The sequence below is a fragment of the Capricornis sumatraensis genome, chromosome 1 (genome assembly GCF_032405125.1).
Source record: "Capricornis sumatraensis isolate serow.1 chromosome 1, serow.2, whole genome shotgun sequence".
NCBI classification, from domain to species: Eukaryota; Metazoa; Chordata; class Mammalia; order Artiodactyla; family Bovidae; genus Capricornis; species Capricornis sumatraensis.
This window is the reverse complement of record NC_091069.1, coordinates 167,154,094-167,172,773: the sequence shown is the minus strand read 5'-3', so window position 1 is coordinate 167,172,773 and position 18,680 is coordinate 167,154,094. Positions and strand designations below refer to the sequence as shown.

General features: G+C 39.3%; 1 protein-coding gene across 2 annotated transcripts in view; it reads left to right on the top strand.

The window, feature by feature from the left end:
* The window catches only part of LSAMP (limbic system associated membrane protein), a 705,546-nt gene that overhangs the window by 454,975 nt on the left and 231,891 nt on the right, over positions 1-18,680 (top strand). For both annotated transcript variants that reach the window (XM_068976041.1, XM_068976034.1), the window contains exon 3: positions 18,050-18,175. In XM_068976041.1, coding sequence (XP_068832142.1) covers positions 18,050-18,175 — 126 coding nt within the window. The remainder of the gene's footprint in view (positions 1-18,049; positions 18,176-18,680) is intronic.

Below are 18,680 nucleotides of genomic sequence, written 5' to 3'. Positions count from 1 at the left end.
TTTAACTTCTATGCAGAGTACATCATGAGAAACGCTGGGCTGGATGAAGCACAAGCTGTAATCAAGACTGCTGGGAGAAATATCAATAACCTCAGATATGCAGCAGAAAGTGAAGAACTAAAGAGCCTCTTGATGAAAGTGAAAGAAGAGAGTGAAAAAGTTGGCTTAAAGCTCAACATTCAGAAAACGAAGATCATGGCATCTGGTCCCATCAGTTCATGGCAAATAGATGGGGAAACAGTGGCTGACTTTATTTTCTGGGCTCAAAAATCACTGCAGATGGTGATTGCAGCCATGAAATTAAAAGATGCTTGCTCCTTGAAAGGAAAGTTATAACCAACCTAGACAACATATTAAAAAGCAGGGACATTATTTTGCCAACAAAGGTCCATCTAATAAAGGCTATGGTTTTTCCAGTGGTCATGTATGGATGTGAGAATTGGACTATAAAGAAAGTTGAGCACCGAAGAATTGATCCTTTTGAACTGTGGTGTTGGAGAAGACTCTTGAGAGTCCCTTGGACTACAAGGAGATCCAACCAGTCCATCCTAAAGGAGATCAGTCCTTGGTATTCATTGGACGGACTGATGTTGAAGCTGAAACTCCAATACTTTGGTCACCTGATGGGAAGAGCTGACTCATTGGAAAAGACCCTGATGCTGGGAAAGATTGAGAACAGGAGGAGGAGGGGACGACAGAGGATGAGATGGCTGGATGGCATCACCGACTTGATGGACATGAGTTTGGGTAAACTCTGGGAGTTGGTGATGGACAGGGAGGCCTGGCGTGCTGTGGTTCATGGGGTCGCAAAGAGTCAGACACTACTGAGTGACTGAACTGAACTGAATGGAAAACAGAAAAGGAAACAGGTGGCCCATAAAGTACTTTGTAGCTTTTAAGGATATGTTATGGCAACTCACTCCAGTGCTGTTGCTTGAAAAATCCCATGGATGGAGGAGCCTGGTAGGCTTCAGTCCATGGGGTCCAAAGAGTCTGAGACAATTGAGCAACTTCACTTTCACTTTCATGATTTAAGGCTAAATCTTATAGGCTTTTCCTGGAGGAAGGGGTGGGTTTTTAGTAGATATCAGGAATATAGCCTGAATTTTCACTTATTTTATTATTATACTGAACACTAACCTTTATCATAGAAAATATGTTTTTTTGAGTGCAAAGGGGGGAAAGATACATTTCTCTTCTCTTGTAAAGTCTCCAGGTACCATTTCTCAGACCTTGGAAACAGCCAAGTTGCTATTTGCCACCTACCCTAGGTAGCCTGATATTTTTGAGCTTCCCTCTGCTCATTACCCCTATTGCTGCCAAGTAACAAAACCATCTGCTCTGGTTGGACAGCATCTGAAGATGATTCTGTAAGTTCCAGAAACAAGAAAGCGATTTGGCCCAGGTAAAGGGAAGAGGGCAGATTCCTTCCTTCCATCTATCCATTAATTCAACTCCTGGATGCTTTCCCCGATTAGCAAAAACGAATATACAAACAGCTGGAACAAAGATCTGGGAATAGGAGGTTTTGGAGGAGCTGCTGACTTGCTGAGTAAGTGCAGCCTCAGTGAGCAGAGTCAGGATAGATCCATTTGCTCTTATTTAGCAAGGCAATGACCCGTACGTGGAAACAGCCATTTGACATCCCACAGAATAAACCTATTGCTGAAGCAGCAATAATGGGCATCCTTAACTGGGCATGAATGCAAATGTTGCTGTCTGAATAATTTGTCCCCTTTTTAAACCAGCCCACACACTTAGATGCCAGGGTAAATTGTGAGCATTTAATAAATATAGAAAAATTCCAATTTAATGTACTTTCTTTTCAGGTAGACTAGGGAACTCAACTAGATGCAGATATCTATGCCATACATGTAACACCCATACGTGTAACACCCATACATGTAACACACATCAACCGCTGAGCAGTATGCAAGTGAGAGCATAGCAAGTCGTTGTCCCATGGCCACTAGATCTGAGTAATTTAGAGCAGGCTGACCCAAATTAACCCTCCCTTATGGTAGTGCTTGCTGTCTGGATAGGTCTATAGGGACTGTTTTGGGATGAATCTGACTGCCTAGAACAGTGTCAGGAACTCATGGGACCACTTGAGAATGCTATGTAATGTAGGACTCAAAGGCCCAGAAGAGTATGTCTTACCCAGCTTTGGCCACACAGTCAAATGCCAGCTACATCTCAGAAGACTGTAATGAGTGAGGCTTCAGGCACTTTTAGTTGCATATACAGTTCAGAAACTACTCCTGCCAGATTAAAAAAGAATTAAAAGAGGATGGCTTTTTCTTGACTGCCCATTGTTTTAATATGTCATTTTCACAGACTTCCTCACTGCAACTTCCCTGACTTTAGCACACTATCAGTCATATGGTACTTGGTATTGCTGTGTTTCATACATACATTTTATCTTTTTCTAAAAATGGTTAGCATATTATTCTTCTTTCTTTAAGTTACTTTCTTCATTGTTTGCTGCCTGCACAAGTGCAGCATTTGTAATCATTCCTGGCAGAGAAATTTGAGTAACTGAAGCTCATAATGAGCTTCTTCTACCTTCAGCCTCATCTGACACTCAAGGAACCCATATTTTCCCATTCACCCGTGAAATTTGTATCTAAAAGGAATCATGTTCCTGTATAGTGCTCCTTTTCAGATACCTACTTTGGAGGCTGATGTTTTTTGCTTTATAAATGGATCCTAATAAGAGTGGGAGCTAGTACTAGTGGAAAGAAGTTACCATTGCTAGTTATTTTATTCTACTGCAAGGTCTAAGCCTTCAGAGACTCAAATTACAGACACAAAACACCTGACAACATCTGTTGTCTGGAGAAAGTACAAATTATATAAGGGTGACAAAAGTTTATTTGGAGTGTTTTTTTCTTTGATTCATTATTTATTTTTAAAATATAGCTGGTTATAGTGTTGTGTTAGTTTCAGGTGTACATCCCTTTTTCAGATTATTTCCCTAGTAGGTTATTACAAAATACTGAGTAGGGTTCCTTATGATATACTTGTTGCTTATCTGTTTTATATATAGCAGTGTGAAAGTGAAAATGAAAGTTGCTCAGTTGTGTCTGACTCTTTGCGACCCCATGGACTATACAGTCCGTGGAATTTTCCAAGCCAGAATATTGGAGTGGGTAGCTATTCCCTTCTCCAGGGGATCTTCCCAACTCAGGAATCAAACCAAGGTCTCCTGCATTGCAGGCAGATTTGCAGCTTCTTTATCAACTGAGCTGCTGCTGCTGCTGCTACTGCTGCTGCTAAGTCGCTTCAGTCGTGTCCGACTCTGTGTGACCCCATAGACGGTAGCCCATGAGACTCCCCCTTCCCTGGGATTCTCTAGGCAAGAACACTGGACTGGGTTGCCATTTCCTTCTCCAATAACTGAGCTACTAGGGAAGCCCATATATATGTGTGTGTGTCCAACCTAGATAGCATATTCAAAAGCAGAGACATTACTTTGCCGACTGAGGTCCATCTAGTCAAGGCTATGGTTTTTCCTGTGGTCATGTATGGATGTGAGAGTTGGACTGTGAAGAAGGCTGAGCGCCGAAGAATTGATGCTTTTGAACTGTGGTGTTGGAGAAGACTCTTGAGAGTCCCTTGGACTGCAAGGAGATCCAACCAGTCCATTCTGAAGGAGATCAGCCCTGGGATTTCTTTGGAAGGAATGATGCTAAAGCTGAAACTCCAGTACTTTGGCCACCTCATGCGAAGAGTTGATTCATTGGAAAAGACTCTATGCTGGGAGGGATTGGGGGCAGGAGGAGAAGGGGATGAGAGAGGATGAGATGGCTGGATGGCATCACTGACTCAATGGACGTGAGTCTGAGTGAACTCCGGCAGTTGGTGAAGGATAGGGAGGCCTGGCGTGCTGCGATTCATGGGGTCACAAAGAGTCGGACACGACTGAGCGACTGAACTGAACTGATGTATGTATATATGTATGTAGCTGTGTGCGTATGTTAATCCCAGCCTTCTAATTGATCCTCTCCGACCTGGAGTGCTTTTGCTTTTTTCCTGGAGCCCAAGAGTTAAGCTTCTAAAAATTGGGGGAAAACTTATTTAACTTATGGTTCTACACTATCATATCTATGATATTTTTATGCCACTTTTTGTTGTAGTTATAAACTGCCAGACATTAACTGAAGGGTTGACATATTGATATTTGTCAATATTGACATATGACATATTGACATAGCTCTGTCCATTAATAGATAAGAACTGAGTGCATGTCCTTGGGGTAATTTATTGTTAATACTGATATTAATAATCGATTATAAATTATAATAATTACTTTTATCCTTTTGGTAATAATGGTGGCTGTAAAACTATATTTAGAATACCATTGGCCATAGAAATGTAATAATTGTTTTATCATGTTATCTTAGAAGGAATAAGGCCAACACTGCTTTTTTTTAACTACTGTTAGCATGTAATAAATAATGGGTACACTATAGATAGAAACTCTTTCCGTTCATTCATGTTCAGCCCTAATAGTAATCCCATAACATAGCCTCATATCAATTTTGCACATTGCTTCCTTTTAACAGATGAGGAAACAGATTTAAGTAATCAGTCATTACTTTGCTCATTTTTAGGCATTCAAAGTTTATTAAGTACCTACAGTGTGCCTAATGATGGGGATTCAAAATCAGAATCACGAATCAGAGAATGTGTGATCGCCTTATGAGCTGGTGGCAGGGCAGGGTCAGAATCCCCTGGCTCTCAGTCTAGTTCACTGTGCTCCATTTTCCATTCCTGTCATCCATCCTAGAAACTACCACACCATGCAGCTAAACATGCTTCAGTGGCATTTTCAGAAGCAAATGCCAGGCTGGATGGATGATTGATGTTTCACAAGGTGGCATTTATGAGTTATATTGTGTATTTTTATCCTTATTGTTGAATTCTTTGATTGTGTGTATTAAAAACAAGTGCTACTCAAAAAAAACCCTGTAGATTTTTTAATCCAATTCATATATATACCTGCTATACTGTTCCATAGTCTGTTATCTATGCAAAAGATAGGGTTTAAGTTTGTCTAACCTTATGAAAGAAAAGGTAGAAATTAGGAAACTGACAGTGTTGTGTTTTTAACACCCCCTCACTGCCATACACAGTGGTACATACACCTTGCCCCAACTTCAAATGAACAATAACTGAGACCAATTTGTTTCTAATTTGTACCATTAGGAATGACATTTTGAATTGAATACAAGTAATAACACTAATTATTTGAGGTTAGGGAAATGAGCCAACTGACCACTTTTCTCCCCTACTCTGAAACTTATTATTTTCATTCTGTAGGCTGGTCAGTTAGGGACTGAGGATTAAAGGCAGTAAAACATTCACAGCCAAAACTAGATGGCTGTGCAAACCTAAGAGTATTTTTAAAGCAATGTGTGCTGGCAGATAAGATCCAGTGGTACACATGCAACTAAGTTGGTTTTGTGGGAGTACAACGAGTGCTTAAGCAGAGATGACAATTTTCCTTTCCTCTATGGAAAGAACCCCCTTCAGAATTTTCCCTTATTATGACTGCTTCTCAATTTGGAGCAATTAGGAACTTTTGGTTTTATGTAAGAAGGGAATGATACATTGGAAGAATATGGAATAGCTCACAGAACCAAAGGAAAAGCAGAAATATCTTGCCCTGGAAACCACAAAATCATGGATCTGTAGATGTAAGTTCCAGACACTAGTGAAGAATAATGGTTCTTTCAGGTGGTTGCTTTCAAGCTATGTTTTAGCTAACTATTGCTGATGAACAAACCAGTCTGGAATTCATGGGCATAAAGCAATAATAATTGTTCTTTATTTCTCACAAGTGTACAAGTCAGGACACTTCTATGCTGGGCTTCACTACAGGTGACTGTGTTCCTGGGGTTGTCAGATTCATCAAGTGAAAATATAGGATTCCAGTTAAATTAGAATTTTAGATAATGAATAACTTTTCAGTATAAATATATTCCATGAAATATTTGGAACATACTTTAAAAATTTGTTGTTTATCTGCAACTCCTGTTTGACTGAGTATGTCATATTTTATCTGGCAATCCTATTTGCCGCTTCCCATCCTCCTTCTCCTGGGATCAAAAGACTCAGTTGAGCATGTTCTTCTCCTGATGATGGCAGAGTCAGAAGACCAAGGGAGTCCAGCTGGGTCAGCACTTGTCAAGACTCTGCTTTTATGACCTGTACTGATAGCTTTGGCCAAAACAAATAACATGCTTCAGCAATGTAAAAATGTGTATCCCCCACAATAGTAGGGTCTGGGCATGGCACAGGCTGTAGAAACAGGGTAGAGTGGAAAACTGGAGCCATTAACACAGTCAATCAGTTTCCACTTCTTTTTTATCTATTTTTTATAAAAAACAAATTCTAGGGAATGTGTGTGCTTAGTTGTGTCAGACTCTTTGTAGCCTCTTGGGTTGTAGCCTGCCAGTCTCCTCTGTCCTTGGCAGTTTTCAGGCAAGAAATACTGGAGTGGATTGCTATTTCCTTCTCCAGGGGGTCTTCCTGACTCAGGGATTGCACCCACATCTCCTGTGTCTCCTCTATTGTTGGCAGAATATTTACCTGCTGAGCTATTGGGGAAGTTAGTTCTAGAGAGAAATAGTCTGAAATGTATAACTTAGATAATTTTCATTGGCTGAGGAAAAAAACTAAAAGGTCACCTGATTGAAAATCCCAGCAAACCAATGGTAGTGAGATGAGAGGGAGTTCCCCAAAGGAAAACTAGGGTGTCTTACCAGAAGAAGAAGGCACGGACTGGGGCAGGTAAAACACTCTACTATATCCTTGACTTTGCTTGCATTTCCACTTTTGTTCAGACATGAGAAATGTTAGCCTCATACAAAAGAGAAGAAGGAATGAGTTTGAACCTGCAGAACTGTACAAAAATACAGAGGCAGCTCTGAGTCCCCCCAAAACAGAGCAAACCCTAGAGATCTAGTAGAGATAGTGGATAAGAAAATTACCAAAAAAAGTGACACAGGACAGTAAAACCATGAGTGCCAGAGTCTGATTGGCTGTGTCCTAATCTTAATGCTGATTCATTGCACAGCTGAAGGAATTCATTTATCCCAGAGCAACTAGATGCTAGCATTATTTTAGAAACTTCCATTCACTTTGTACTAAATAAACGGGGAAAAACATGCATTTAACATCAAGTGTATGTGAATTTCAATGAAAAAATATTACCTATTTAATAATTCAGATTTTAAAATAACTTTGCGGTGCATCGTATTCACTGTACAGTTATTTTAACAATGGAAACCCTGAAGATTACTTTGAATAATGAATTTTGCTAATGTCCTGAAAAATGGGTATCTAAATTATGTTTTTCACTCTGTATTTTAGGAGGTGTTATTCTAATAAACAATTAATTTTGAGACAAGCAACACCTAATAATAGTGTGGTATCTGAAAGATTACTGAATTATATTTTCAAAAATTTTGATCAATTACTTGGCGTGATAAGTAAGGTTTATATTTACGTTTCCCAGAAAATATTACTCTGGCCAAATAGGTTACACTATGTATGGTAATTCTGAAAACCAAAATGACGTACACATTTTATATTATTTAGTAAATGGTATTGGGGAAATTGGCTAAAAAATGTGGGAGAAAATCTAGTTACAATTCACACCATAAGTATATTACATATGATGTAAAGAGTTCAATTTTTTTAATGAAACAGATCATTAAAACAAAAAATAAAAGAAACAGAGATAACAGTTAACTGACTTGATGTTATAGAAGGATCTAATATACCCAGAAGCAATAAAAGAAAACACAAGAGAAAGAGAAACAAAAACTTTAAGACATTGGAACTTACCTGTGGTGGTACAGTGGTTAGGACTCCATGCTTCCACTTCTTTGCAAAGCAGAAATAGAGACACAGGTGTAGAGAGCAAACTTATGGATACCAAGGGTGGAAGAAGGGGAAGGATAAATTAAGAGATTGCAGTTGACATACATACATACATTCAGTTCAGTTCAGTTCAGTCGCTCAGTCGTGTCTGACTCTGTGACCCCATGAATCGCAGCACACCAGGCCTACCTGTCCATCACCAACTCCTGGAGTTCACCCAAACTCATGTCCATCGAGTCAGTGATGCCATCCAGCCATCTCATCCTCTGTTGTCCCCTTCTCCTCTTGCCCCCAATCCCTCCCAGCATCAGAGTATTTTCCAATGAGTCAACTCTTTGCATGAGGTGGCCAAAGTATTGGAATTTCAGCTTCAGCATCAGTCCTTCCAATGAACACCCAGGACATACATTACTATGTATAAAACAGGTAACTAACTAATGAGAACCTACTCTATAGCACAGGGAACTCTACTTGGTGCTCTTTAGTGACCTAGCTAGGAAGGAGAGCTAAAAAAGAGGGGATATATAAGATCCCCTGGAGTAGGAATTGCAATCAACTCCAGTATTCTTGCCTGGAAAGGTTCATGGACAGAGCACCCTGGTGGGCTATAGTCCATGGAGCCACTAAGCACAGCACACATGATGTCTTACCAGCTGTTAATCTTATACATCATATGTATAACTGATTCACTTTATTATACAGCAGAAACTAACATTGTAAAGCAACTATACTCCAATAAAATATTTTTTAAATAAAAATAAATTCGAAAAGCACTAATATCCTTTGAATAAAAATTGTTAGGAAATACTCCAGAAAGAGAAAACCAAAACAAACAAACAAAAACTACCCAGAATACTGTAGTAACCCAAGAATTGAACATAAATCAATATTTCAGTGACTTTGATAAATAACTTATGTTTGCTGATGTAAATAAAGTTATCATGTTAAACAGTATTTCCTGAGTAGTCATCCTTACTGAGAATTAAAATAGATTAAAAACGATTTGAAACCACTTTTGCAAAAGCAAGTGTAATAGAGAGAAGGAGTTAAGTATAGAAGATTTGTAAGCCTTTTGGTTTTGGGACTAGCTCTATAATTCCTTAGCTAATGTGATTCCCGACCCCCCCCCACCCATTTTGTGCCTTATGTACACATCTGTAAAATGCCAATAATAATAAAAACACTTTTTACTTCTCAGAATCTTTCTTAAAATTTTACTGGTAACAGAATAAAAACTTTGATTTGTCACTTTAATGTTATCAGTGACGGTGTCAATGTAGACTACATGAATTGCTATAGGAAACTAGGAAGGAACTTTCAAGTTATCAAACAAAAAAGATATGCATATTTATATACATACATGTATGTTATGTATAAAACTCCTGATAGAATAGAAGAAAAAAGAAATTAAAACTCAGAAATGTCTATAATCGGGGAAACTAGACATCAAGTTTATTGTAATTCATAAAATATATGAACATTTTTTGCCCCATGGCTAATTTTTTTTCTAATTGATACCAAAATAGATAACTGGATTGGTTACTAAAGACATTGTGATAAAAGCTGTGTTGTTTCAGTTGTTCAGAATAACAGCTTGCTCCTTCCTGACAAAAATTCAATGAGATGACTTCTTTAAGCTCAGAAAAGAGTTGGGGAGATTTCCATTCTTCTTTTTTTTCCCAAACACTCTGTGAGCACTTAATATTCCAAATACTGTGCTCTGTAAGATTTAGTGGTCAAGAAAACAAAAGCTCTCCTGTCTGCCTCTTTCAGTTTAATGACAGGCATAGGTAAACAATCCAGCAATTATGGTTTAGTGCTGCCTGGAGAAATACAGGTTACAGTATGACAACGCAAGATAGGCACCCAGTATGGAATCAGGGGTGGGCTGGAGTGGGGTTGGGGGTACGACAAGACAATCTTCTGGAACAAGTGAGAAAACAAGCTGACAAGCTGAAACTCGAAGGAGGAAATGGAACAACCATATGAAGAGTTGAAAGAAAACTACTCCATTAGAAAAAAAAAAAAAAATGTAGAATGTTAAATGCCTAGGAGTAAACAAAGATGGTGCATTCCAGGAACCAAAAGTTGTTTAATCTGATTGGTTGGTACAACTCAAAGGGAATATGAAATAAGGCAGGAGGGAGAATCAGGGGCTAACCATGAATGACCCATTAAGTCATATTAAGAAGTTTTGATTTTATCTTGAGGGCAATGAGGTTGAAGGATATAATACTCATATTTGCAATTTAGGGGAAAATTTTGATTGCAGTATGGTGAATGAATGACAGTGAGCTTGAAGAGAGAACACTAGAATGATAAATGAATCTGAGAGATTTTAAAAGTCATAAGCCATAGAATTGGGGGTCCACTTTACACAGGGACAGTAAAGGAGAGAGAGCAATCAAGGAAGATAAACTTCTATTTTGATTTGGGCACCTGTTTGCATAATAACACTACTACTGAAAGAAAAAAGTGATCACAAGATTACAAGTTCTCTGTGGGAAGGAAGATGATGACCTCAATTCTGAGTATAGTAAATCCTGTATTTCTGTGAGACAGTTGATAGAGCTATAGAATAGTCAGTTCATTGAAAGTATAGATGTAAAGGTCATGAGAAAAACATGGGCTGAAGATACTGATTTGGAAGTCATCAGTATCATGTCTGTAGCTTCTGAAGCTAAAGAGTATATGTGTAGTAAGTGATCACAGTGCATAATATAAAAAAAAAAGCAGATGGTGATCAGACCTTCAGATGTTTAGGGAATGGGACAAGGTAAGCCCAAAAGTTAAACTTGGAAGGCTGGCCAAAATGATAAGAGGAAAAGCAGTTGAGTTTGGTGACCTAAAAGCTAAGAAAAGGAAGAATGATGTTACTATCAACAAAGTCAAATACTTCAGAGAAAAAATGGGAATAATAACAAAAATTTTCACTGGACTTAAAAGCAATATGGTTCAAAGACATTGGTGAGCTTCTTGAGAGCAGTTTCTTTGGAAGTTAATGAGTGAGTCCAGATTGTACTGAAGGTTGGAGTATGAAATGTGAATTAGGGAATGAAGACATGAGATAGAACAATTCCTTCAAGAACATGGAGGTAGGTTTGAAAGTAGGTAAGATGGGATTTGGCAGGGGTTGGGGGATCTTCTTTCTAGAGCAGCAAGACTACATCATATATAAATGCTTATGGGAAGAAACTTCCAATAAAATAGGAAGATAAACGGTGGAGTAAAAACTATTGGTTAGTGACCAGGGTGGGATACAATGTCAGCACGATTACATTTCTAACTGTTTAGCCCAAATGCTATCTACATCTCCAGTATCTGAGAGCCAGAGCCTGAACATATTGTCCTTAATTAGGAAAAAGGAATATAGTTGGTGGCTGAAACATAGCCCTGTAGTCAATTATTCTTTATTTTATTCTTGGTTTTATCACCACCTGTCTATGTAACATTGAACAAGTGACCCCCGCTTTTGTGCCATGTAAAATCAAAGTCCTTAGTACATATATATTCCTCATATAAATGAGAGGCAGTATGAGTAAATTTTATCATTGATCAAAGCTCTCTGGGATCTTGACCATTGGAGATTTTTTGTTTTGTAAATTTTCATGTTTACAGTCAATATTTTAGGGGTATGGAATCTTTCCCCCCCCACTTTTTCTTTTTAAATCAGACCATATCTGGTTTGTGTTTTTTTTTTTTTCAAGTCTCTGTTTGCATGATACTTTCTTTTTTTTTTTTCACTCTACAATATTGTATTGGTTTTGCCACACATCAACATGAATCTGCCACGGGTGTACACATGTTCCCAATCCCGAACCCCCCTTCCACCACCCCCCCCACACACACACACCATCCCTCTGGGTCATCCCAGTGCACCAGCCCCAAGCATCCTGCACCCTGCATTGAACCTAGGCTGGCGATTTGTTTCTTATGTGATATTATACATGTTTCAATGCCATTCTCCCAAATCATCCCACCCTCTCCCTCTCCTACAGAGTCCAAAAGACTGTTCTATACATCTGTGTCTCTTTTGCTGTCTTGCATACAGGGTTATCATTCAGTTCAGTTCAGTCGCTCAGTCGTGTCTGACCCTTTGCGACCCCATGAATCACAGCACGCCAGGCCTCCCTGACCATCACCAACTGCTGGAGTTCACTCAGACTCACGTCCATCGAGTCCGTGATGCCATCCAGCCATCTCATCCTCGGTCGTCCCCTTCTCCTCCTGCCCCCACTCCCTCCCACCATCAGAGTCTTTTCCAATGAGTCAACTCTTCACATGAGGTGGCCAAAGTACTGGAGTTTCAGCTTCAGCATCATTCCCTCCAAAGAAATCCCAGGGCTGATCTCCTTCAGAATGGACTGGTTGGATCTCCTTGCAGTCCAAGGGACTCTCAAGAGTCTTCTCCAACACCACAGTTCAAAAGCAGCAATTCTTCGGCGCTCAGCCTTCTTCACAGTCCAACTCTCACATCCATACATGACCACAGGAAAAACCATAGCCTTGACTTGACGGACCTTAGTCGTTATCATCTTTCTAAATTCCATATACATGCGTTAGTCAAGGCTATGGTTTTTCCAGTGGTCATGTACGGATGTGAGAGTTGGACTGTGAAGAAGGCTGAGCACCGAAGAATTGATGCTTTTGAACTGTGGTGTTGGAGAAGACTCTTGAGAGTCCCTTGAACTGCAAGGAGATCCAACCAGTCCATTCTGAAGGAGATCAGCCCTGGGATTTCTTTGGAGGGAATGATGCTGAAGCTGAAACTCCAGTACTTTGGCCACCTCATGCGAAGAGTTGACTCATGGGAAAAGACTCTGATGCTGGGAGGGATTGGGGGCAGGAGGAGAAGGGGACGACAGAGGATGAGATGGCTGGATGGCATCTCGGACTCGATGGACGTGAGTCTGAGTGAACTCCGGCAGTTGGTGATGGACAGGGAGGCCTGGCGTGCTGTGATTCATGGGGTCGCAAAGAGTCGGACACAACTGAGCAACTGAACTGAATACTGTATTGGTGTTTTTCTTTCTGGCTTACTTCACTCTGTATAATCGGCTCCAGTTTCATCCACCTCATTAGAACTGATTCAAATGCATTCTTTTTAATGGCTGAGTAATACTCCATTGTGTATATATACCACAGCTTTCTTATCCATTCATCTGCTGATGGACATCTAGGTTGCTTCCATGTCCTGGCTATTATAAACAGTGCTGTGATGAACATTGGGGTACACATGTCTTTCAATTCTGGTTTCCTTGGTGTGTATGCCCAGCAGTGGGACTGCTAGGTCATAAGGCAGTTCTATTTCCAGTTTTTTAAGTAATCTCCACACTGTTCTCCATAGTGGCTGGACTAGTTTGCATTCCCACTAACAGTGTAAGAGGGTTCCCTTTTCTCCACACCCTCTCCAGTATTTATTCCTTGTAGACTTTTGGATCGCAGCCATTCTGACTGGTGTGAAATGGTACCTCATTGTGGTTTTGATTTGCATTTCTCTGATAATGAGTGATGTTGAGCATCTTTTCATGTGTTTGTTAGCCATCTGTATGTCTTCTTTGGATATATGTCTATTTAGTTCTTTGGCCCATTTTTTGATTGGGTCGTTTATTTTTCTGGAATTGAGCTGCAGGAGTTGCTTGTATATTTTTGAGATTAGTTGTTTGTCAGTTGCTTCATTTGCTATTATTTTCTCCCATTCTGAAGGCTGTCTTTTCACCTTGCTTAGAGTTTCCTTTGTTGTGCAGAAGCTTTTAATTTTTAATTAGGTCCCATTTGTTTATTTTTGCTTTTATTTCCAGTATTTTGGGAGGTGGGTCATAGAGGATCCTGCTGTGATTTATGTCGGAGAGTGTTTTGCCTATGTTCTCCTCTAGGAGTTGTATAGTTTCTGGTCTTACCTTTAGATCTTTAATCCATTTTGAGTTTATTTTTGTGTGCGGTGTTAGAAAGTGATCTGGTTTCATTCTTTTACAAGTGGCTGATCAGTTTTCCCGGCACCACTTGTTAAAGAGATTGTCTTTAATCCATTGTATATTCTTGCCTCTTTTGTCAAAGATAAGGTGTCCACAGATGTGTAGATTTATCTCTGGGCTTTCTATTTCGTTCCATTGATCTATATGTCTGTCTTTGTGCCAGTACCATACTGTCTTGATGATTGTGGCTTTGTAGTAGAGCCTGAAGTCAGGCAGGTTGATTCCTCCAGTTCCATTCTTCTTTTTCAAGATTACGTTGGCTATTCGAGGTTTTTTTGTATTTCCATACAAATTGTGAAATTATTTGTTCTAGCTCTGTGAAAAATACTGCTGGTAGCTTGATAGGGATTGCATTGAATCTATATATTGCTTTGTATACTCATGTTCATTATATTGATTCTTCTGATCCATGAACATAGTATATTTCTCCATCTATTAGTGTCCTCTTTGATTTCTTTTACCAGTGTTTTATAGTTTTCTATATATAGGTCTTTAGTTTCTTTAGGTAGATATATTCCTAAGTATTTTATTCTTTTCATTGCAATGGTGAATGAAATTGTTTCCTTAATTTCTTTTTTTTATTTTCTCATTATTAATGTATAGGAATGCAAGGGATTTCTGTGTGTTGATTAATATTTATTGATTAGCTCTAGTAATTTTCTGGTGGAGTCTTTAGGGTTTTCTATGTAGAGGATCATGTCATCTGCAAACAGTGAGAGTTTTACTTCTTCTTTTCCAATTTGGATTCCTTTTATTTCTTTTTTCTGCTCTGATTGCTGTGGCTAAAACTCCCAGAACTATGTTAAATAGTAGTGGTGAAAGTGGGCACCCTTGTCTTGTTCCTTACTTTAGGGGAAATGCTTTCAATTTTTCACCATTGAGGATAATGTGTGCTGTGGGTTTGTAATATATAGCTTTTATTATGTTGAGATATGTTCCTTCTGTTCCTGCTTTCTGGAGAGTTTTTATCATAAATGGATGTTGAATTTTGTCAAAGGCCTACTCTGCATCTATTGAAATAATCATATGGCTTTTATTTTTCATTTTGTTAATGTGGTACTCTGTGCCCTGTCTTGGAATTCAGAATTAACAATGAATTAAGTGATGTGAGCTCTTGTAATTACTATACAGCTTCCTTTTACAGATTTTAGATTGTTGAGGAAAGATTCCTAGGATGTCTAAGTCTTGCTCTCGAACACCATCATGAGTAATATTGTAGATGTTATGGGACATAATCAGAACCATAGCTTATTCAATTGGAAAAGAGAAAGTGTGACTATTAAACAATAGGACACTTGGACATACAGGAACTCTGAATTCTAAGCCTAGCCTTATTTCTTGATGGGATCACCTTTGATAAGCCATTATTCTACTCTCGGCCTCACATTCTTCCCTATTAAATGGGTATAACTTTTCAGGTCTTCCTTGTAAAAGTCTAAGAGACTATAAGTCAATATATGAATATGAGAAAGCTACTCTTAACCCAAAGGGGAAACAGAAACTCTACTAATAGAAATTAATAAGTAACAGAAATCAACTACATTCTATTTCTGCCATTGTGTTTGGTTTGGAATGACTGGTTCCTACCCAGAGGCCATATAAGATGCCATTGTGAGAAGAATGCTAGTCAAGAGAATTCTCCTCCCACTTCCTCCTTTGACACTCTGCCCTGGTCACTTGCTCAGGTACCATCAATAACTGCTAACAGAGATCTGCAGAATCCTATGGTTGTCAGGCAGCTGTTTCTACAAGCAGAAAATATTCCCGTTTTATTTGTCACTGCACAGAGTCTCTAATGGGCGGCAAGAGTGGGAAAAAAAAAAGTTTTTTTGTTTTGTTTTGTTTTATATTGAATTCCTTCATGCTTTCTTGTCTTCTTCCCTCCTCCGACACATAGTTTCTCAGGGACAGCACAAGCAACTAAGAGTTTAAAAAAAATAGGAAAAGGAAAATCACAGTCAAAGCATAAACTCTGCAATTTGTAATCAGGGCATAACCTCTGTGATGAAATTTGTGAGTAAGTAATTCACTTTCCACGTAAGCCCACCAGTATGAAATCTAATGTTGCTGCCCTGAACACTAATGAAGGAAGTCAGACGGCAGTACAGATAGCCCTTGGGGAATCATTTCTCACATCACCAAAAAGTAATTCCCATTATTTTGGGCCATCTGGTAGCCTGGATTGTGAAGATGAAGTTTCATTCAAGTAGGGCTTAAGAGTGTGGGCCCTGGAGTCTTTTTAGATTCACATCTGTTTTCTGCTTGTCACCTAGCCTCTTCTATAACTTATTTTCCAACCCATAAATAAAATCTTCGTAGGATATTATTTACTTATTATAAAGAGTTATTGAGATAATACTTATAATTTACATAAGGTCTTGGGTCTTCCCATCATCCCATCCGGTCCCATCACTTCTTGACAAATAGATGGGGAAACAATGGAAACATTGACAGACTTTATTTTGGGGAGGTCCAAAATCACTGCAGACGGTGACTACAGCCATGAAATTAAAAGATGTTTGCTCCTTGGAAGAAAAGCTATGACCTACCTAGACAGCACTAAAAAGCAGAGACATTACTTCACCAACAAAGGTCTGTCTAGTCAACACTATGGTTTTTCCAGTAGTCATGTAAGGTTGTGAGAGTTGGACTATAAAGAAAGCTGAGCACCGAAGAATTAACGCTTTTGAACTGTGGTGTTGGAGAAGACTCTTGAGAGTCCCTTGGACTTCTAGGAGATCCAACCAGTCCATCCTAAAGGATATCAGTCCTGAATATTCATTGGAAGGAGTGATACTGAAGCTGAAACACCAATACTTTGGCCACCTGATGCAAAGAACTGATTCATTTGAAAAGACCCTGATGCTAGGGAAGATTGAAGGCAGGAAGAAAAGGGGATGACAGAGGATGAGATGGTTGGATGGCATCACTGACGTGATGGACATGAGTTTAAGTAGGCTCCAGGAGTTGGTGATGGACAGGGAAGCCTGGTGTTCTGCAGTCCATGCGGTTGCAAGGAGTCAGACACAACTGAGCCATTGAACTGAACTTGGGGCTTCCCAGTGGTGCTAATTGTAAAGAACCTACCTGCCAGTGCAGGAGATGCAAGACACACAGGTTAGACCCCTGGGTCGGGAAGATCCCCTGGAGAAGGGCATGACAACCCACTCCAGTGTTCTTGCCTGGAGAATCCTTGGACAGAGGAGCCTGGCAGGCTACAGTTCATAGGGTTGGAAAGAATCATTCATGACTAAAGAGACTTAGCACACATGCACGCCCTCCTGTCTGTGACATAGGCCTTATAAATTCCATGTTTAACCTCTGAGGTAACATCATCAGACCTGTCAGACACCAAGATGATATTTAAGGCTTTCTGTTGTAGTGATTAACTAGGGGTTTCATTGTGTGGCTAGATTATGTAAACAACCAGATTACTGCATCTTAATAACACAACTTGCAATCTGATATTAAATAACATTGCTTTTCTTTTCCTGATATTTGAAGGAAATATATTCATTTTATCTACATAAGAAAATAAATGTAAGTAGTACCTAGTGATAAGAAAAATCTATTCTTAATGCTCATACTTGTGCACACTCTCTAATAACCAAACCAGGTCCCTTTGAATCATAAAAGAGCTAAGATATTTTCATTGTGTTACTCTGTGTACTTCCTATAGTGCTTGCTGCTGCTGCTAAGTCACTTCAATTGTGTCTGACTCTGTGCAACCCCATAGACGGCAGCCCATGAGGCTCCCTCATCCCTGGGATTCTCCAGGCAAGAACACTGGAGTGGGTTGCCATTTCCTTCTCCAATGCATGAAAGTGAAGTCGCTCAGTTGTGTCCGACTCTTAGCGACCCCGTGGACTGCAGCCCACCAGGCTCCTCCATCCATGGGATTTTCCAGGCAAGAGTGCTGGAGTGGGGTGCCATTGCCTTCTCTGATAGTGCTTGACCATAGTGGAAAGATTCTCACCTTATAGTAAGACCCATCCTTTACATCTGTTCACTGAACCTGTAAGGAAGTCCTAAAGTACGTAATCTTCTTAACACAAAAATTCAAATGGTTCAAGTCAGAAAATTACTTTGCTTAGATTTTCCACTTTCAATTGCATGGACCAGTACTGCAAACCTGCTTTTAATGATGTGGTTACTTATTCCATTTGTTTTTGTCTTAACAGTTCCACCAAAGATCTCCAACATCTCTTCGGATGTCACTGTGAATGAGGGCAGCAATGTCACCCTGGTCTGCATGGCCAATGGCCGTCCTGAACCTGTGATCACCTGGAGACACCTTACACCAACTGGTAAGCAACTCTCCAGGCCCTAAGATACAGCACACCATTTAAAATATCCTCATGCTTCTGTGATTCCATTGGATCCAAAAGGCAAGCCTGTGTATTGTTATTAAAACATTATTAGAACCTCCCTCCCTTGTATAACTATGGCTGATTCATGTTGATGTTTGGCAGAACCCAACAGAATTCTCTAAAGCAATTATCCTTCAGTTAAAAAGTAAATAAATTTTTAAAAACACTCTAAGAATAGTGGCATAGAGCTAACTTGTTTAGGGTCATCTCTGGTCTTGGCTAATATGTCCATCTCTATAAAGTCTATAACCATACCATATATATATTATACTATATATATATTATACTATATATATACTATATATATAGTTTCGTGGTTTATATATAAGGTATATTTCATTTTAGTAGGACACTCCTCTAAGGAAACCAATAGAGAAGCATTAAATGGCTTAATAATTATGTCTAAAGCAGATCGGTATCTGAATGTCTTGGGACAATATTT